Below are 21,867 nucleotides of genomic sequence, written 5' to 3'. Positions count from 1 at the left end.
CTCTCCTAATGGCTACAGTAGACTACATGTACTCTGGCTCTTGATTAGTTAACCTTTAGGTGGTATTGACCTTCTTCAGTCAGATGAATGGCATTAGGTTGGCAGTATTCCTGTGATTAGTTCGCTGCTAAATTCTCTGGACAAGCTCCTTCTGCTTCTCTGTTGTGTAGGTCAAGGCTCTCTAACACTTTGTAATCATTGTACTTTTGTCTTTTTTCTTTCCAGGCTCAGTACTATGGAGAGATCAGCATTGGCACCCCACCACAGCCATTTAGGGTCATCTTTGACACAGGCTCTTCCAACTTATGGGTGCCCTCTGTTCACTGCTCCTTCTTAGATGTAGCATGTTGTGAGTATTGCACCTGCCAATCTTGTCCTGTGCAGGACCTTGAATCCTTTTCTAGAAAAGACCTGATCAGATTAATACATTTGAAACGGATTGTTCGATTCAGGCAGGTTAGTGAATCTAGCCCAAAGTAAGGCTGGCAGAACTACAGACTGAGGCTGGTTACATTAACACAAGGGGTGACTAACACCAGGTCATGAACTAAAATAAGATTGGGGGAAATGTTATGATGGACATTTATGTCCAACGTTTTCTTCCCTCTGATTTCTCTTCCGCTTTCTTGTTCTGTCTCATCACAGTACTTCATCGCAAATACGATTCTTCCAAATCCAGCACCTATGTGAAGAATGGAACAGAGTTTGCCATCCAGTATGGGACAGGAAGACTGTCAGGATACCTGAGTGAGGACATTGTCACAGTGAGTCCCAAAGGCCCCTCCTGAGAGCAGGAAGAGCACTCCTGCAAAATTATTGTAAAGACTTAATACTAGTGTGAGAGAAATGATACAACTAATGCGGATTAGTGCTTCTCAACCCTCTCCTGGAGCTCTACCTAGCCAGGTGGGTTTTCAGGATTGCTGCGATGAATATGCATGAGATAAATTTACAGAAGTTGTAGACCAGTTCGTAATGCTGTGGTGCTAACTTAGAAAACCTGACTGGCTAGGATTGCTTCTTGGAGAGAGCAGGGAAGCCTTCTATTAAAGGGATGGTGACCAGGTAGCTCCATGTCTAGGGAGTCGGGCTGAGATTACCTCATTCCAAAAACAGTAGCTTTTTGGTGGTGAAATATTTTTTCCACGTATGAGGTTTTGAAAAGTTTTTGGATTAAAAAGCAAGTTCTTGTGCAATAACATAACAAAGTTTATTTCTAAATCTCAACACCTTAGTTTGATGTGATGTACAATAAGTAATATTAAATACTTAAAAAAATTACAAGTAATATTAAATACTTAAAAAAATTACAAACTTGAACATGTTTAGAAAACAAATAAGTCTTTAAAAGCTTTCTAAAACCCATAGGAGGCTTTTTAACAAGTGGAGTAACTGACGGCAGACAAAGACCCGAATGGTCCATCCAGTTTGCCCAACCTTACCCTCTTTAAGGAGGGATTCTTTTATTAAGGCGTGATAACCAATTTAGCGTGCACTAAATGCTAATACATCTGTTATATGCTCTGGGCCTTAGCATTAGTGTGCGCTAAATTGATTAAGAATATAAGCCATGCCTCTGTTGGGTCAGATCAGAGGTCTATCGTGCCCAGCAGTCCGCTCACAAGGTGGCCCATCAGGTCCAGGACCTGTATAGTAATCCTCTATCTATACCCTTCTATCCCTTTTTCCTTCAGGAAATCATCCAATCTCTTCTTGAACCCCAATATCGTACTCTGTCCTATCAAACCCTCTGGAAGCGCATTCCAGGTGTCCACCACCTTTTGGGTGAAGAAGAACCTCCTAGCATTGGTTCTGAATCTGTCCCCTCTTAATTTTTCCGAATGCCCTCTCGTTCTTGTAGTTTTTTTGAAAGTTTGAAGAATCTGTCCTTCTCCACTTTCTCCAACTCTTTCATGATCTTGTAAGTCTCTATCATGTCCCCTCTAAATCTCCGCTTCCCCAGGAAAAAGAATCCCAGTTTCTCTAATCTTTCAGCATATGAAAGGTTTTCCATACCTTTTATCAATCGTGTCGCTCTTTTCTGAACCATCTGAAGTATCACCACATCCTTCTTAAGGTACGGCGACCAATATTGGACGCAGTACTCCAGATGCAGGCGCACCATCGCCCGATACAACGGCAGGGTAACTTCTTTCGTTCTGGTTGTAATACCTTTCCTGATAATATCTAGCATTCTATTTCCTTAGTTATTTCAGGGACAGAACCCAAAGCTCTGCCTGGTACTATGCTTAGGTTCCCTGTCCCTCTTTCTTCTAGGGCAGTGGTCCCCAACCCTTCCCTGGAGGACCACCAGGCCAATCGGGGTTTTCAGGCTAGCCCTAATGAATATGCATGAGAAAGACTTGCATATAATAGAAGTGACAGACATGCAAATCTACCCCATGCATATTCATTGGGGCGAGCCTGAAAACCCGATTGACCGACATGCATCACCTTGCACTTATCAACAGTGATGAACCTTATTTGCAACTGATCCTTTTAGCTTCTTTTTAACCAATTTCCTCATTTTATCATAGTCATTGGCTGAACAAACAGCTGCTGGAAATCTGGAGCTATAGGCCCCTCTTCTCCCCCCCCTCTCCCCTGGACAAGATACAACAGAGCTGAGAATGGTAGTGGAATGGCTGTTCTCACCCTACCCTGACTCACTCTCCTTACCAGATCCATCTGAAAGAGTATGCAATAAGGGGAGCTATTCAGTTATTTTCTATTTTCCATGTAACTTGTTGGTATAAATGCTAAATGTGTATGGGAGATGTGCCAGGCTGAAAGTTTCTCTAGGATGCCTAATACTTTTGTACTGGCCCTGTGGGTATAATGTAAATTGAAACCCTGCCCTTGGTTTATTTTTTGGCAGATCGGTAATATCCATGTGCAGCACCAGCTGTTTGCAGAGGCCATAAAACAGCCTGGTTTGACTTTTGTTGCTGCCAAATTTGATGGTATCCTGGGGTTGGCCTACCCCCGCATCTCTGTGGATAATGTCATGCCGGTCTTTGATGACATTATGAGCCAGAAGCTGGTGGATACAAATGTCTTCTCATTTTACCTGAACAGGTAAAAGCACCCTCTCTCCCAAGAGCGTCTCTGCTCAGAAATCAGAGCATGGGGTACTAGAGGAAAAGGGATGGGTATTACCAACATCCACTGCAGCAGTAACACCATCGTAGGACTTTCACCTATGTGTTCCACCAGTTGCATCTACTGACGTTGTATATGTTAGAAATTTGAGGATTAAGGACTCTTTATTTTTATGGTTGCTGTTCATTATAAATCCTATATGAAGGAGTAGCCTAATGGTTAAGGTAGTGGATCCCGAGAGCCAGGGGAGCTGGGTTTGATTTCTGATGTGGCTTTGACCTTGGGCAAGTCACGTAATCCTCCGTTTCCCCGGATACAAAAAAAAAAAAAAGCTTAGATTGTGAGCCTGCCAGGGACACTCAGTGGTGTAGGGTGGGGGTGGGGGAGCAGACTTCTCCAGGTGTCTTTGCAGGAGGTGCCAGTGCCGCTCCTCTCTGGGCAATTTACCACAGAGCTGTAGCAAACTGAGGGCTCTGCTCTGTGGTAGACTGCCCATCGCCCACCCATTTTACCATTTCCAGGTCTTCCTCCAGCTGCTGATTTTGGCTCACCATTGATTTCTCAGATTCACTTGTGCAGCAAACAGAGCCACACAATTCCAGAGGCAGGAGGGAGTCGGACATTGGGAAGAGTGGTGGGGGGGGGGGGAGATATATGGTGACAGGCTAGAAGGAAAGGCTCAGGACCCACTTGGAGCGAAAGAAAGATGACAGAACTTTAAATACTTCCAAGGTATACAACACAGGTAAGCCTCTTTCAGCAGTCAAAAGGCTTTGAAATGGGGGTGTGGGAGAGGGTTACGGGATGAAGCTAAAAAGGGGCTAGGCTCAGTAGTAAACTCGGGAAATATCTTTCCAGAAAGAGTAGTGGATACACGAGACAGGCCAGTGATCTAAATTTAAGAAAGTATGAGATAGGAACAGAGCATCTCTGAGGGAGAAGACCTGATCAGTTGGTGTGGATGGCCAAACTGGGTAAGCAGTATGGTCTTATCGGCTCTCGTTTTCTGTGTTTTTCTCTATCTAACTGGGCATTGTAAGAGGCCAGCCATGTGCTGGAGTTGTACATATATGGGAGATTTGCCTTTACCTGGATGAGAAGGAAAATGAGTGTCTAAACATGCAGCCGTGGGTAGTCTCCTTGCTAAGTTCTTCTTTCTTGTGCAGGAATCCTGACGCCCAGCCTGGAGGTGAGCTGGTGCTAGGCGGAACGGACCCAGAACATTACAGTGGGGACTTCAATTATCTAAATATCTCCCGCAAAGCTTACTGGGAGATCCGCATGGACAAGTGAGTTGCAAACTCCACTTCCCTTGGAAACCACTTGAGTGCTTTTTATCACTAACTTGTGGACTACCGTCGGCTGATCACGCCCTCCTGCCTCTCGCCCTTTTTATTTTGTCTTTGACTGTAACTGCACAGGTTTCCCTTGTGTTGCTTCATCTCACTGGGGTGTCTTACTTTTCCCTGTAGAATTACTGTGGGAGAAAAGCTGATCCTCTGCAAGGGTGGCTGTCAGGCTATTGTGGACACAGGTACCTCCTTGATCACAGGGCCTTCAGCAGAGGTGACTGCACTCCAGAAGGCCATTGGAGCTATCCCAATTTTTGGAGGAGAGGTGAGATTGAGAGTGGACGAACTGTTGGTTTTTCTCTAAGTTTGACCGAGGTGACTAAAGCAAGGTGACTAAAGCAGTGACAGCAGGCCAAAATTTCTGAAATCATTTGGCATAGTGCTGCCCCGGCACCTTATTTTTCCATGTGCTGCAGAGGTTGAACTACTTTGGCAGCTCCTCCTGAGTTAAGTACCAGTTGAGCTGTGTAGATAACATTCACTGACCTGGAATTTCTGTAAGTCTGTCTTCTTAATCTCTGATAGAACCTTGAATGTGGTTGATCCTTGGAACGAGCTCTGCAGGTGATCGAGGCAAACACCTTGCAAGAATTTAAGAGCAAATGGGATGCCCATGTGGGATCCCTTAGAGGGTTAAGCCAAGGGAACCTGTCACCAGGAGTGGGATCCCTAGGATAGTAGACTTGGGGATGGGTCAGTAGAGTGGGCAGACCTGATGGGCTATGGCCCTTATTTGCTGTCATCTTCTATGTTTCTAAGTTGATAGGATATGACATGAAGGTGTTGTTGCAGTGTCTTGCAAACTTTGTCAAGCCATGGCACACTAAACGTAGTGGCCGTGACTCGAGGCATCCAGAAGTGTGCAGATGTTGACGCAATGACTTCACGCAAAAGCCCTACAAATGGAGTGGGGGGGGGGGGTGCCAGAAGGGAATACAAGTGTAAAGGAGAGGCACTGGGGCTGGCTAATTGCCTACAGGATGTGTCTCACCACAAGAGGCACGTCCTGTAGGCAGTCAGCCAGTGCCGCCTCCTCCCCGGCGTGTCTCGTACACCTGAAATCTTGGGAGGCACACAGTGTGCTATAGGGTAAAACAGTAATGCTGAATGGCTAAAAGCCCCCTTGTTTATAACTGAAGCTTCTTTTTTTTCTGTTCTTAGTACATGATAAATTGTAAAAATGTGCCCAGCCTGCCAATCATCTCCTTCAAACTTGGAGGACAGACATACACCTTCTCTGGTGAGCAGTACACTCTAAAGGTAAGTAGGAGACAGACCGTGGGAATGAGTGGAATGTGATGGAGGCTTTTAAAGTTAGTCCACAAAAAGACAAAACCTCTGTTGGTGAAATGACAGAATTCATTTTTCAAGATTTCTTAGCTGCCTATCGGATATCTAGGTAGACTACAGCAAGTGGGAGTGTGTGGTGCAGTGGTTAAAGCTAAAGCCTCAGCACCCTGGGATTGTGGGTTCAAATCCCACACTGCTCCTTGTGACCCTGGGCAAGTCACTGAATCCAAATTACCAAGTGAAACACTCCACAATCGCACAACCCCAAGGGAACTAATTTTTCAACACTCCAAATACTTAGGGGATATACTCGTTCCCTATTGAAAAGGAATTAAATTTCAATTAAGAACATAAGAAGTTGCCTGCGCTGAGGCAGACCAGAGGTCCATCTCGCCCAGCGGTCCACTCCTGCGGCAGCCCATCAGGCCCATTGCCTGAGCAGTGGTCCCAGACTATCCCTATGACCTACCTCTACTCCTATCTGTACCCCTCAATTCCTTTATCCTCTAGGAATCTATCCAAACCTTCTTTGAAGCCTTGTAACATGCTCCAGCCTATCACAGCCTCCGGAAGCGCGTTCCATGTATCCACCACCCTCTGGGTGAAAAACTTTCTGGCATTTGTTCTAAACCTGTCCCCTTTTAATTTCTCAGAGTGCCCCCTTATACTTGTGGTTCCCCATAATCTGAAAAATCTGTCCCTGTCTACCTCTTAATTTCCACTCAACTCAAAGGGTACCATAAGGAAGGCAGGAAAGAGCCTCAGACTCCAGCCAGCATGCTGTAGCTCACTAGCTTTCAAGCAGGCTATATTTATGAGCTACCTCATTGGCTCAAAAACCTCCTCCTCCTCCCAATGATTCTCTATTAGTTTTTTTTATACTAATTTGTTGATTTTATCATTTTTAATAAATATTTTTTATGTTAATATTTCTTTTTATAATTTTTAAATGTGTTTTTTTATGTTAAAAATTCCTCCGAGCTAAACCCTATAATCCAAACCACCATGAGCTTAGAGGGGCCTAACAGCGGTACTCAGGCGCTAGTGTGGTAGAACTGCGGTCAGGTGAGTGTTTGCATAAAATGCGCACAAAAGCTTTAAGCTTCTCTCTCTTCCCTGCAATTCAAGAACTCTTCATTCCACGCTGCTGTTCAAAAGTGGCAAGATCGCTTAAGGGAGACTTCAGTTCCTGCATTTATTAGGCAGCCCAGCTTGTGAAAGGGAGTGATTTGATTGGGCAGCTCAAGATGGAGGCGGGTCTGTGACGCCGGATGCCGTCGGGTTGAAAATCTGACCTGAAGGTTTCCATGTTTGCTAGCTTTTTGAGCACGGAGTCATGTGCCGATGTAATTTTAATCCATTTGTGTCATTAACCAAAGGGAATGTTAATTAGGTTTGGTAAGTTTGGACTTTTTGAAATGTCTGCTTTGAATTGATTGCAGAGTGGCTTTATTGCGCTGATGCAGCATAGCGAAATGCTGGCAGGCCATCGTTGGCTTTTGGGCTTAGCAGATTTGCCACTTTTTAAATATATTCTGCTAATAGCATTGCGAGCCTGTGGTTTTAAAGGGCGGGAGAGTCAGCCCGGATAGAAGCGACTGGTCTTCAGCAGTCGTTTCTTTTCTGATCGGCAAACCCAATCGGTGTTGTAGAAATTGTTTAGTGAATCGCTGCTTTCCAAAATTTGCATGCCATTTCCCTCATTTGCATGCGCTGATCAGAACGGGAGGAAGGTTAGTGAATCGGGTCGGGGAACAACCGGTTTCGCAAAGGGGTCGCAAACCAATCGTGTTCCGATTGGTTTGCTTAGTGAATCTAGCCCTTTGAGGCACCGGAAGCCAATCCAATTTCTTAACAGCGGAGTAATGTGTTCTCTACGTGAAATACCCAAAATCAGCCTATCTGCTGAGTTCATCAGTTGTTGTAATGCTTTACATTTGACCTTTGCCAAGCCCAGGTAAAGCATATTACAGTAGTCTAAACGAGTTAAAATCAGTGCTTGAACCACTAAACAAAAAATCATATGGCAGGAGCATTAGTTTTACTCTATAAAGTGTCCGCAACTTGATGTGTTCACCCTGGGGAGCTGTCTTCCATAGAAAGAGTGCAATCTAAGCAAACCCCCAAGATCACAGTCTCTCTCTTTTGATTTGCAGACTCATACCATGAACAAATATTTCAGTTGGAAGGTTCTGTGCCTTATCCTCGCTCACAATCATTACCGCTTCTCTCTGTCTTGCTTTTCAGCTTGGGTACCCTTCCTTTTAGGGCCTCAACTGCAGTAAATGGCCAGAGAGAGAGATGCTCGGAAACTTGTTGGCTAGTGCGTTTCTTTGTGTCTTATAAAGAACTGTGCGTTAACCCTTCCTTCTTGGTCTCTGTGACCTCGTTCTTCAGTTGCCATCCTCCAGTTTTCTGTACCACAGATGCCAAGTGCGCAGTTTGCTCTAATGGGAGTATTGGCTATTTTGGGGTCTCTGGCCTTCCCCCAATTCTCTGCCTTTTACAACTGGAGCTGCTCTGTAGCTATCACTTTAATTCTGATCCTGTTTTTGTTTCCTCTTTTGACGGTAGATTTTTGTGTCCTCCACCCCTCTGTAATATCATCTTGGGTCCCCACTCCCCCTTGAGCTGCTTATTACAACTGTTTCTAGAACTTTCTTTCCACTGAAGCATGCTTGCTTCTGTGCATAAATACCATTTCCAGTATTTGACATTCTCCTCAATATACCGTACATATTTTTAAGTCTCTTCTCAGAAGGCTGCTGGTGCTCTTGGGAGTGTTACATAAAGGGAGAAGATCTTGCAGAAATCCCAGGAATGCAAAAACCTTCCTTCATTGAGTGAAGTAGCACTCTAAGAGAGATTCCTACGCCTTGAGCAAGAGTCTCGCCTTTTTAAACCAATTTTTACCTGGTCACCGTTCCTTCAGTTCTTGTGAGTGAAAAGAAAGGTAATGAGAATTGAATCTTGGATATTTAGTCTTTCCAGTACTCCTGATCCCTGGCTTTCCCTTACCAAGGATTCTCTGCTTATCTAAATCTGATTTAACTACTGTTGCCACTGTCTCATCCTTCGAGAAACTATTCCACACTACCACCACCTTAAATACAGAGAAATATTCATTCTCTCTTCTCCTAATTTGAATGAATTTACTTTTTTTTTTTTTTTGCTTCCCCTCTACCGAAAAATATTTTTGTCTTGTGCATTCTTCTCATTATTCAAATCCAGACTGTAAGCCCACCTCTTTGAATCCTGCTTAAGTCCTAACCCAACCAACTTGCAAAAGCATCTATTTTTGCTGGTCATGCCCTCAATGGCCCCCCCACCCTATCTGTCTCATCACTCCCCTTCTAATTCCCTACCTGATCAACATATATAGAGTCACCCTTTTGTCCTGTATGTCTGTCATAATTAGATTGTAAGCTCTATCAGGCAGGGACTGTCTTTTGCATGTTTAATATATATAGCGCTGCATGAATCTGAAAGCACTATAGAAATAATAAATTGTTGTCATAAGAACATAAGAATTGCCGCTGCTGGATCAGACCGGTGGTCCATCCTGCCCAGCAGTCTGCTCATGCGGCGGCCCTAAGGTCAAAGACTAGTGCTCTTATGAGTCCAGCCTCACCTGCGTGCGTTCCAGTTTAGCAGGAACTTGTTCAACTTTGTCTTGAATCCTTGGAGGGTGTTTTCCCCTATAACAGCCTCCGGAAGAGCATTCCAGCTTTCTACCACTCTGGGTGAAGAAGAACTTCCTTACGTTTGCACGGAATCTATCCCCTTTTAATTTTAGAGAGTGCCCTCTCGTTCTCTCTACCTTGGAGAGGGTGAACAACCTGTCTCTATCTACTAAGTCTATCCCCTTCAGTACCTTGAATGTTTCGATCATGTTCCTCTCTGTCTCCTCTCTTCAAGGGAGAAAACGCCCAGTTTCTCCAATCTCTCACTGTACGGCTACTTCTCCAGCCCCTTAACCATTGTCATCATTATCTCTTTAGATATTTGTTTTATTCCCCCTTCAGGGTATTCATATTGATTATATAACATTTATAGTATAGACTCCAAACTGTCAATGGTTCTTATCTTACTACCTGCACTCTATACCCCTCTTTGGAGGCACAGGGCAGTCTTACCAGTGACCTATCCAGAGGCATTATTCCATCCCTTTTGTTTGTTATATATAACAATTTTGTTTGTTATATATAACCCAGTATTTGAGTCTCGTAGCTTTTCCTTCTGCTGCTACCACTGCAGTTTCAGCCTGGCTTGTCCCTTCAGTTTCAGGGAACATTTCATGCTGCTGCAGCTGCACTACCAGATGCAAGCAGAAGAAGAAAACAGTCCCTGCTCCAAAGAGCTTACAATGTAAACAGGCAAGACAGACAAACAGGATACAGTTAAGGGGAACGGTTAATCAGCAGGCTGGGTTGGAGGGCAGAGGAGTAGTGTTAAGGATTGAAAGCTATATCAAAAAAGTGGGTTTTCAGTCTGATTTTTAAATAAGGGAAGTGGCTTGACCGACGAAACTCGGGTAATTTATTCCAGGCATAGGGGGCAGATAGATGAAAGGAACAAAGTCTGGAATCGGCAGTAGAGGAGAAGGGTAATGGTAAGAGTGACTTGTCTGAGGAACGGAGTTCTCTTGGAGGTGTATAAGGAGAGAGGACCAAGGAGAGAGATTGAGGGGCAGCAGAATGAACACACTTGTAGGTCAGCAATAAGATCTTGAACTGTATACGATGGCAGATAGGGATGGAAGACCACCAAAATACCTAGTTCTGGCCCTGCTGTGTGCTTCCCTGTACCTGATTATATACAGTAGTGGAATCCTTGCTGTTTTTGATATACCGCCTATCATTATGTCTAGGCGGTTTTACCATAAATTTATTAAAAACATTAACTGATAAACAGGGGATAAAAGATAACATTATTATTCGGACATAAACAATTTTGTCCAACTCTCGCTCTCATTCTGATAAATTCCACCCAATACCACCGTGATACTTTTCCAATCCGAGTATTGTCCATTTACCCCCCACTCTGTTTCCTATCCGCCAACCAGTTTTTAATCCACGTGAGTATATCGCCCTCGATTCCATGGCTCACAGTTTTTTGAAGTAGACAGGACCTTGTCGAACGCCTTCTGAAAGTCTAGATATATGATGTCGACCGGGTCACCCTTGTCTATCTGCCTGTTTACTCCCTCGAAGAAGTGAAGTAAGTTTGTCAAGCAAGATCTTCCTTTGCTGAAGCCGTGCTGTCTGGTCCTCATCAGATTGTGTCTGTCAAGGTGATCGATGATGCGGTCCTTTATCAGCGCCTCTACCATCTTTCCCGGTATCAAAGTCAGATTCACTGGTCTATAGTGTCCCAGATCTCCCCTCAAACCTTTCTTGAAGATCAGTGTAACATTAGCCACTTTCCAGTCTTCCAGAATCTTTCCTGATTTGATCGACAGATTGGCTATTAGTTGAAGCAGTTCAGCTATAACCCCTTTCAGTTCCTTGATTACCCTCGGGTGGATGCTGTCCAGTCCCAGGGATTTATCGTTTTAAGCCTATCAGTCTATCTGCATACCTCTTCTAGACTGACCTGTCAGTTTCCCATCTTCATTTCCTGTGTATAGCCTGTTGGTTTCTGGTATATTGGATATATCCTCTTCGGTAAATACAGATGCAAAAAATGTGTTCAGTTTGTTGGCGATGTTCTTTGTACTCCCTTTATTCCATGGTCATCTAATGGCCCCACTAATTTTTTGCCTCCTTGGCTATTTTTTTCCTCGTCATCTCTTTTGGTCCCTCTTGCCAGCTTATGGCACTTGCTTTGATGTTTGTTTGCTTTTTCCAGTTATGTCGATTTTTGTCCTTTTCCATTCCTTAAACAAAGTCTTCTTGTCTCTTATCGCTTCCTTCACTGCTACAGTGAGCCACGCTGGTTCCTTGCTTTTCCTCTTGGAACCCTTGTTGATACGCGGTAAATATAGATTTTTGCGCCTCGGTGACTGTTTTATCCTCTTCCTGATTGTGCCCAGCTTTCCCATGGTGGCTAAAGCTAGTGCACTATGATCAAATATGCTATTTTTGCAAATATCTAAAAAACAAGGCTGTTCCAAAAATCCATAGGAAGAATGAATGCAACCACAGCTACACAGACTAAAGCCTACTCCAGGGCAAGGTCACCAGAAATTACAACAAAATACCATAAGAGCCCAATATCAATTACAATAGGAGCAATCTTCAGGCAATTCCTACCCCTCTCACTTTCCCTCCCCCTTTCAACCCCTCTTACGTTCCCTCCCCTTCAACCCTTTTCTTTTGTAACATTCCCCTCATGCATTTGTAATTCGCTGAATGTCCAGCCTTCTTTGATGTGAACCGCCTAGAAGTCGTCTGACTATGGCGGAATAAAAAAATAAAGTTGTTATTAATATGTAAGACAACCATCTTTAAAATCATTAATAAATTTCACCTCTGTTTAGATATTACATAAAAATTTAGATAATTACATAAGTCTGTCAGCAATGTATGTATATTAAGGCTATGTTTCTAGTGCAACTTTTGTAGGTCACCTGGAACTCTCCTAAGGAGGATTTGGCAAGTCCTAACCTAACTCTTTTTTTTTAACCTTAACTGTTAAATGTATTTCACATGTTTTGCCAAAGTAATAGTTATCTGACCTTTTTTATTGTTCTACCCAGATTACCAAGCTTGGTCAAACTATATGCCTGAGCGGCTTCATGGGTCTAGATATTCCTCCACCTGCTGGCCCTCTCTGGATCCTGGGCGATGCCTTCATCGGGAAGTATTATACTACCTTTGACCGGGAAAAAGATCGTGTGGGCTTTGCCCGGGCCAAGGATTCATCCGTTGCTTAAAGGGGGGGAAAAAAGGAAACGATCTGGAGAACAAACAATGAAACGTGTACGCTATCGCCAGTAGGCTTGCAAAATACCACTGCCACCTTTTTTTGTTGTAGGTCTGCTTTAGTCCCAGGAACCAGTGTAGCTACCGTTTGCTTTACGTCAATGTAATGATGGGGCTGCATCAAGAGGCTTCTAGGCCTCCAAAAACAGAAAGGATTTTTTTTTTTAAGCTTCAGTTGTGTGTTCCCTTCCCCCACTAGTAATTACACTTTCTTGAAAAAATTGAGAAAAATGAATTTGAAGGAGAAGGTGGGAACTCTTTTTTTAAAAAAATATAATTCGTCTTAGAATACAGGCTTGGTCACTGCTAAACTCCCATTACTGTGGTAAACCAAGCCCTAAAAGTTGCTTCTGCTTTGTGGTCCAATGAGGTGGCTTCTACCTTCTTACACATGTCCTTTGGTTTGATTTCTTTTCTTCTATTGATCTGGTTCTAGATCAGCGGCATAGTAAGGAGTGCTCGCACCCTCCCCCTCTATAAATCTTAGCCAGCGCAAGCAACTACTCTGACTCCCTCTGAAATCACTTCTGGGTTTGTGAGGCCAGGAAGCGACGGAGGGAAAGTCAATGCTGGCAGGACCAGCAGGCCTGAAGCTGCTCGTTCTGGCGAAGATCTAAAAAAGTACAGGGATGGGAAAGGGAGGAGCAGGAGGCCCCATTGCCCTGGGCACCTCCCTACCCACACTATGCCCTGGTTCTAGATTTAAGCTTCTTTTAAAAAAAAAAAAAAAAAATAGGAGTATACCCATGTTAGTAAGTTTGGTGTGAGAACATCATGTCCTGTTATTCCTGCAGGAGCTCCACCTGATTTGGTTATCCACCCTGAACAGTGTACTCTGCGGGGAAATTCAGAATGAGAGTGGATACAGATTAGAGAATGATACAGGGACTGGAGCTCAATTTCTCCATCCCATCGCCGTTAGTTTCCTCGCTGTTCCTGTCCCTTGCCTGTAAACTCTGCCTTAACCGCACAAGCCTCAGACACTTATGATTTAAAAGTGTATGAGATTTGTGCAGATGAGGATGGAGCTTAGGCATTGGTGGAATGAGACGACATGACATCACAATCTGAGCTCTAGGGCCATTTTTATATTTTATTTGTGGAAAACCCCAGGCTAGCAGAGGCAGATGTTCAAAAGAAGAACCCCCACATGGATGCCTCTGAATGAGTGTTACAATTTGTATGGCTCGCAGAGGCAAAAGTTCAAATGAACGTATATTACGTCTGAAAAAATGTGGTAATGGTATGAGCTAGTAAGATGGAGCCACAGTTTCCATGCACCTTGGTGCAGAGCTAGTGGGGTGGGAGAAACCCTTCTGCAGAAGGACAAGTGTCTAGAGCAGGGATTGAACAAAATCTGTCGTTGAGGTCTGCAGTTCAGTTGCGTTTTCAGAATTTCTGCAATGAATTTGTGAGATCAATTTGCAGGCACTATTTCCATTGTATGCAAATATATCTCATGCATCTGCAGTTGGGAAATCCTGAAAACCCACCCTGGTGAGGTCCACGGTTTAGATGGCCCCGGTCTAGTCTTTCTTGGCCTCACTCTAATGTACCATTCCCCCCCCTGTATGGTGTGTAGCTTATGCCGAGTGCCTCTGACTTTGCGCAGATTTCCCCCCCCCCCCCAATTTTAATCTAGAACATAGGATTGCAAACAGCCTCGAGCAAGGACGTGGCCTGGGAAGCATGACTCTTCACACCTTTCGTATAACAACCTCTCTGCACCATGCACTTTAAGGGCTAGGTTACTAAAAAGCAGTATTTTAATGTTCTTTACCACAGATTCTAGTTGCTAAAAGCATGTGTTAAACTGCATTACTGTGTGCTGAAATGATAAGTCTAAATTGCACAATGCACTAAAAGCTTGGTTCTGTGAATTCTGCACCCATAGGAGGGTAGCTTTTTGTAACTAACTACTTAGGCAGCAAAAGCATGTAAGTGCATGTCTCTTACCTCTGTGTGTGCATTTAATAAAGGCAACATCTGTGCTCCTAGACTGCTAGCCAGAGGCTTCTGCACCAACCTTTTGCAGGTGTCAAGGCAGAAGTTAACTGTGTATGTGCTGGTAGGAAGTAGAGAAAAAGTGTCTGCCCCCTTGCCTTCTATTTCCCACTGCCAGCAATGCTGAGCTGTGTATCACAAAGGTAGATGGCACTGATTTATATGTACCTAGTTCTATGTGGATACCCCAGGCCAATTTTATATAAGAGCCTACTTGCACATGCAAAATGCGGTTCACTCTAAATCGGAGTGTTCCAACCTTGTCCTGGAGGACCACCAGCCAGTCGGGTTTTTGGGATAGCCCTAATGAATATGCATGAGAGGTATTTGCATATAATGGAGGTGAAAGGCCTGCAAATCTGCCCCATGCATATTCATTAGGTCTATCCCGAAAACCCGACTGGCTGGTGGTCCTCCAGGACAGGGTTGGGAAACACTCCTCTAGATCATTTGAAAGTGTACACTGGGGTGATATTTATAAGGGGTAGATCTTCAAAGGTCTGGTAAGAATCTGGGATTACACTGGTATAATAGACTGCAGTAGAGTAGATTTCACCTTCCTAAAAGTGCATATCTCCCCTCACCTGTAGTAACAAGAGGCATCCTGCAGTGAATAAAATTGGAGCTTTGTACTTTTTGCCTCCTATGACTCTGGTTGTGGGGGGGAGGGAGGGGAGCTATGTGCATGCAGTTCTAATTGTGCTCTTTTTTGACCCCCATCTCATCCTGGGAATGGCTGTTTTTCTTAACAGCAGGTAAATTAGGATTATCAGATGTCCCGAATTCTTCTTTATTTGGTAACAGTCTGTCCCCGATTTTAGTAATGGGGACAGAAATGTCATAGTTGCTTTTGCCCCGTTAGAGAATGACATGGGGACACATTTTTCCCCCGCTGGAACTCAATTTCTCCCGTCTCATTCCTGTAAGCTCTGCCCTAACCGCACAAACCTCGACCACTTCTGATTTTAAAGTGTTTGAGGCTTGTGCATGGAGCTTGCTGCGATGGGGACAGGAAATAACTTGCTGGGATGGGTGAAAAATTTGGCCCCATGTATCTGTCTCGCCCCTGAAGTCTCCATTTGCACTGCCAGCATTAGGATGTACAGTGCTGTGATAATGGAAGCACTCCTTAATCATGCTGTGCATCTCTTGCTGGGTTCTGCCTCCCTCTAACACACAGGTGTCAAAGTCGGTCCTCGAGGGCCGCAATCCAGTTGGGTTTTCAGGATTTCCCCAATGAATATGCATGAGATCTATTAGCATACAATGAAAGCAGTGCTTGCAAATAGATCTCATGCATATTCATTGGGGAAATCCTGAAAACCCGACTGGATTGCGGCCCTCGAGGAGGGACTTTGACATCCCTGCTCTAACATATACTTCCTGTTGTTATGGGGGTCAGAGATGCACAGCATGATTAAAGAATGCTTCTGTATCTCAGCACTTCCTAATGGATGTAGGGCCGGAAGAGGCAAGCGCTGAACTGACTGCAGAAGTAGAGAGGTAGAGATGGTTTGGGGGGAGATTGGATAGGCAGAGAAAGAGAGGTGGGGATGGTTTCCTGGAAGGGCAGAGGAGAGAAGGGGTGGAGCTAACAATGGCTGGACTGAAAGGATGGAAGAGAGGTAAAGATTATACATTTTAGGCTGGAAAATTGCAATGGGAAAGCCCCGACTCTTCCTGGGCATCCCAGATTTGCAAGTCAAAAAAACTGGTAGCCTTAAGGTAAAGGCCAATCCCTTGTAAAATTGTGTTTTTCTTCTGCGCAGAGTAACTGCCAATCTTCAAATGTGGATTAATGTTCCTAATGGTTTGACCTTTGGAAAATGAACTTTGCTGTATCAGGAATGTCTTAACTGTTAACTAGCATACTTTGCATCAATTTGGTTGGCTGGATTGCTGTAGAAGTCTTCCTTATTTGTAAATGCAATATTTCTAGGAGTTGGATTATTGGAACTGTTTTAACTTTGTTTAGCTTTGAGCAGAGTTTGTTTGAAAGGGTTTATGCTAGTAGAATTTCCTGCTGAATTGGATTTTAATTTTGCCATTATGATTGTACACAGATGAGTAACAATAAAGGAAAAATTTGATTTCCTCCTAACTGCCGTCCTGTGGAGTTACTGAATATGTCAGAGTGGTTGCTATTTACAAAGGCTGCAGGTCAATTTCAGCAAATGTATGTAAATCATGTGACTAAAGGCATAGCCAGCTATCCATTTCCCCTCTTTCCTCCCCACCTTAGGCATCATATCTTTTGCTGGTAAGGATGCCAAAGGCTTGCCAATCAAAGCAATCCATTACCAAAGCTACCTCCTTATTCTGCTTCAGAACTGAGGACAGCAGCAGGGTGCTTTCAGCTACGGATACTTAGTTCATGCATGAAAGAGGCAGAAATTGTAGAATCGATGAAAATTTTATTGCATTTTAATAAGCATTACGTTGCAGTCATTGGAGTCCATAGTTTCTGTCTCTTTTTGTTTTGGCCTACTGTTTCTGACTGGAAACCCCGGGCATCCACTTGTTCATTCTTCGGGACTGCAAGTGTCTGACTGGAGGCATGCAGCCAACTTCGCCACTCTTATGGTTGTATGAGGAAGAATGAAATCGGGTCATCAACTACCCCACTTCCCACCTCTAAATCACAAAGGAAAGACAAGATCCTGCCACAATGAAGACGGTCATTAAGTCAAGTAAAACTAGAAGGTTATTTTTCCTGATTCTTCTTAACTTCATTCTGCCTGTTCACTTGCCCTTTTTAAGTTTATAATTCAAAGCAAGTGTCTTTGTAACAAGTTTAAAATTTTATACCCACCTGGAAGTAGTCGGTGCTGGAGCTTGGTCCCTGCCAGGGCTCTGGTGCCGAGGCCAGGGAGGCTGCAGTCAGCAATGTGGGCTGGGGCTTGAATCATGGTACTGCCTCAATTGCGGAGGGGACGCATGCTGGGGCAGCAGGACGTGCAATCGCGGCCCTTTGCCACCAGTGGGGGGAACCGGACTCCGTTGGGGAACTTGTGAAGTGAGACATGACATGGGTGGACTTCTGTTCAGGCGCAGGAATACCTGAGCCAAGCTGGGGGCCTGGGCAAGGTGCGGGAGTGCAGGATAGGAAGAAAAGAAAGGGCGAGTGGCATTATAATGATAAATTTGCCTGGAAGAACAATGTGCTTCAAATGTTGGTCACCTACTAGTACTATTATTAATTATTTCTATAGCGCTACCGGACGCACGCAACGCTGCAGAGTCACAAAGAATAAGAAAACAGTCCCTGCTCGAAAGAGCTTACAATCTAAACAGGCAAGACAGACAAACAGGATGTCACAGATACAGTCAAGGGGAACGGTCAATCAGCGGGCTGGGTTGGAGGTCAGAGGAGTAGGGTACCAAAATTTTCTTCAATAGTGTAAAATTATTTTTCAAGCTCACTATTTTTATATTATAAATTTTTTTTAGTAGTCTCTTTTTACTGTGTTTTTATATGATGCTATATCCTTTTATCACATAGGCTCTGATGTTTAGACAGGTCAACCAGCAGATAATGTTAAGTCACAGGCATCAGCACTATTAGTCTAATTAGACTAATAGAAGAGGGCCAAGTCTTTTCTCTGCATGTCCCTGGGGGCTTTGGTGCAGCTTTGAAAGGGAAGCTCTTGGGGATTTTTGAATGTCTTCGGGCATGCGCGGTTCCTTTTTCTCGCTGACCGCTTTTGATTCCGTTCCAAACTGGTTGAGTGTCATAAAGTTTGATTGTATTTGTTTTTAAGAACATAAGAACTGCCTTCTCCGGATCAGACCTTTGGTCCATCAAGTCCGGCGATCCGCACACGCAGAGGCCCTGCCAGGTGTACACCTGGCTTAATTTATAGTCCACCATATCCTTATATGCCTCTCTTAAGGAGATATGCATCTAGTTTGCTCTTGAAGCCTAGGACGGTCGATTCCGTCATAATCTCCTCTGGGAGGGCATTCCAGGTGTCAACCACTCTCTGAGTGAAGCAGAACTTCCTGACATTAGTCCTGAACCTGTCCCCCCTTAGCTTCATTACATGTCCTCTAGTCCGTGTCAAATTGGACAATGTAAATAATCTTCTCTGCTCTATTTTGTCGATTCCTTTCAGTATTTTGAAGGTCTCGATCATATCCCCACGCAGTCTCCTTTTCTCAAGGGAGAACAATCCTAGTGTTATAAGTCTGTCCTCGTATTCCAGTTTCTCCATACCCTTCACCAGTTTTGTTGCTCGTCTCTGCACCCTCTCCAGCAGTTTTATATCCTTCTTTAGGTAGGGAGACCAATGTTGGACGCAGTATTCCAAGTGTGGTCTGACCATTGCCCTATAAAGCGGCATTATAACTTTCTCCGATCTACTCGAGATTCCTTTCTTTATCATGCCCAACATTCTATTTGCCTTCTTTGCCGCTGCCGCGCATTGTGCTGACGGCTTCAGGGTCCTATCTATCAGTACACCCAGGTCCTTTTCTTGTTCACTCTTCCCCAGAGTTGCACCTGACATTGTATACTCGTATTCCTTATTTTTATTGCCTAAATGCATTACCTTGCATTTCTCCACATTGAACTTCATCTGCCATTTCTCCGACAAGAACAGAAAGTCATGAGCTTGATGCCCTTCACCTATTCTGTCTGAATACTGAGACTTTAAAAAATATTATATATTACTTTTTTAAACATTTATTTATTACATCTCTTTTCACTTTGCAGTCCATTCATTGTCCTTTGTGATGGTTTTGCATCATTGTGTAATTGAAATACTTTACTTTGCAGCTTATTCACATTCACTCTTTTTTTTACCATTTCCACCAGATGGTGCCATTGTAATTGAAATATAGTATTTTTTACTTTTCAGCCCCATTCATCATTCATTGTCTTTTTCACTATCTCCACTAGATTATTATCCACTATTTCTTATTACACATACAGATATCGTTCTAGTAGTTTCAGCTTATTTTCTTATTTTATTTTTACTTTCTCACCCACAATTTGTTTACAACTTGATTTTTGTATTTTGCTATGTCGATGTGGGTGTTTTCTGTATTGCCTCGCACTCACTAACCCTCTTTTATTAAACGGCGCTAGCAGTTTGTAGCGCGGTGAGCTGCGTTGAATGGCCTGCGCTGCTCTATGAGGGGCGGGAGTAGCGCGGGCCATTCAGCGCGGCTCCCCGTGCTAGAAACTGTTATCACAGTTTCATAAAAGGAGGCCATAGAGTTCCTTTGAGCGTCGGGAGCAGTGCAGGCCATTTAGCGTGGCTCTCTGCGCTAAAAACTGCAAGTGCAGTCTGATAGAAGAGGCCCCAAGTCATTGAGATTTGTGTGTGTGATAGAGGAAATATAAATTCCACTTGATAAAAGCGTCCCTTTACCGGCAAAGGACTGCATAGCTCACATCGATAACTCAGCTTTTTTTGATATGAAAAGTGGAAGACTTGAAGTTCCATCTCGGGTCTTTTGGTACAGCTCTCGTTCCTCCTCTGTCTGACAGCAGTGACTCTGGGCAACGGCCAGGGATGGCAGTTCTTATGTTCTAGAATTTATATGAGGAGAAACTCAGACAAAGTTAAAGAACTACTGAGGACCAGAATTGCCTCCCCCTGCCCTAGACTGTGAAAGGGACCTCACTTTCTGTTTACAATGAACTGAATCGACCAAAAGGTCCAGGCAGCTATTTGTCTCCTCCTTGAATCGAATGCGGTTTTAGCCTTGGTCATTTTGCATTGCTTCCACTCTGCTTGCTGGTAAAAAATATCTCCTTTCTGCTTCTTGGCATGAGCCCTTGGCCTGGAACTTCCTTTCTACTGAAAAAAAAAAATGCCTCTTCTGCATTAATTTGGCGTCTTTTGGGCTTCTCAGCTTACTTGCTGATAAAGCTAATCACCTCTGGGGAGCATGACTCATGTCCAAAATGATAGCCCGGGCAGTGTTTCAGAAAAGGAAAACGGGCAGCCAGAGATAGTGCGTAGAAATGAAGTGTCAGTAAAATAGAACTTCTGATGATAGGGGAGAAAAATGAAATTTGAGGTTAAAAGCTGGCAGAATGGGAGAAAGTTCATGAAGGTCGAATAAAGGTTAAAGGTAGACTCTGAATGCAGGTAGAAAGTTGTGAATGACTTATGAGGGTGTCACTTGTGTAACAGTTTCATGGCAGACTGTTATGGGGTGGTTTGCTATTGCTTTTCGCATTCCTCTACTGCCCTGGCTAGGTAGCCCTGTTACTCATTTACTAAAGTGGATGGATAGGATAGCCGAGTTGACTGGAGTATCTGAACTCAGTTTGTGAGTGCAACAGGCAAGTTACCGGGTTCAGAGTCATGCATTTCATGTACCATCTTTCTATGGTACAACCAAAGTGATTTATACAGTATACGTATATAGATACGTTTTCTGGCACTAAGATTTTGTGCCTAGGACAAAGAAGGGTTAAGCGACTTGCCCAGGGTCACAAGGACCACAGTGGGATTAGCTGCACCACTGTCGGATGAGGCCTTCGATATCTATGTTGAAAAATGGTAACATCAGCAGGAAGGCCTGATGGCCTGGAGAGCACTTCGTCTCACTGCAACAAGCAAATGGGAGATGTTTTCAACCCAGAGCACTTCAACGGGGAACAGTGCGGGCTTGGACCTTATGGGAGGTCAGCAGAAGAAGCTGCCTTGTCAAGGGCTCAGCAGAGAACAGATCTCTGGAGTTTGGTTAATATCCTCTCTTTCCCCAAGAGGGGAGAGATGGTCCAAGAAGGATCATGTCCCAGATTCACAAAGTCTGATGGATCGCTATTGTGGCATAAATTCCCTTGCAGGTCTGATCTTCAGTCTTCATTACAGTAAAAAGAGAGGAGAACAATGCTTGAAAAAGAGAAAATTAGAAAATCCCTGATGAAAGAGAGGCGGAGTTAAGTTGGTGGTGTGTGTTTCTCTACACTTACCTCCATGAATGAACATAAGAAGTTGCCTCCACTGGGTCAGACCAGAGGTCCATCACGCCCAGCGGTCCGCTCCTGTGGCAGCCCATCAGGCCTATGACCTGTGAAGTGGTCCCTAACTATCCCTTAACCTACCTCTACTCCTATCTGTACCCCTCAATTCCTTTATCCTCCAGGAACCTATCCAAACCTTCTTTGAAGCCTTGTAATGTGCTCCGGCCTATCATAGCCTCCGGAAGCGCATTCCATGTATCCACCACCC

The 21,867-nt window shown here is 44.0% G+C and overlaps 1 protein-coding gene across 1 annotated transcript in view; it reads left to right on the top strand.

The window, feature by feature from the left end:
* The window catches only part of CTSD (cathepsin D), a 31,197-nt gene extending 14,422 nt beyond the window's left edge, over positions 1-16,775 (top strand). The window contains exons 3-9 of the mRNA XM_033927999.1: positions 226-349; positions 646-764; positions 2,879-3,078; positions 4,269-4,391; positions 4,575-4,719; positions 5,616-5,714; positions 12,445-16,775. Coding sequence (XP_033783890.1) covers positions 226-349; positions 646-764; positions 2,879-3,078; positions 4,269-4,391; positions 4,575-4,719; positions 5,616-5,714; positions 12,445-12,621 — 987 coding nt within the window. The 3' untranslated portion in view covers positions 12,622-16,775. The remainder of the gene's footprint in view (positions 1-225; positions 350-645; positions 765-2,878; positions 3,079-4,268; positions 4,392-4,574; positions 4,720-5,615; positions 5,715-12,444) is intronic.
* The last annotated feature ends 5,092 nt before the right edge of the window (positions 16,776-21,867 follow it).

Source organism: Geotrypetes seraphini, chromosome 19, assembly GCF_902459505.1.
Source record: "Geotrypetes seraphini chromosome 19, aGeoSer1.1, whole genome shotgun sequence".
Lineage (NCBI taxonomy): Eukaryota > Metazoa > Chordata > Amphibia > Gymnophiona > Dermophiidae > Geotrypetes > Geotrypetes seraphini.
This window is presented reverse-complemented; position numbering and strand designations above follow the sequence as displayed.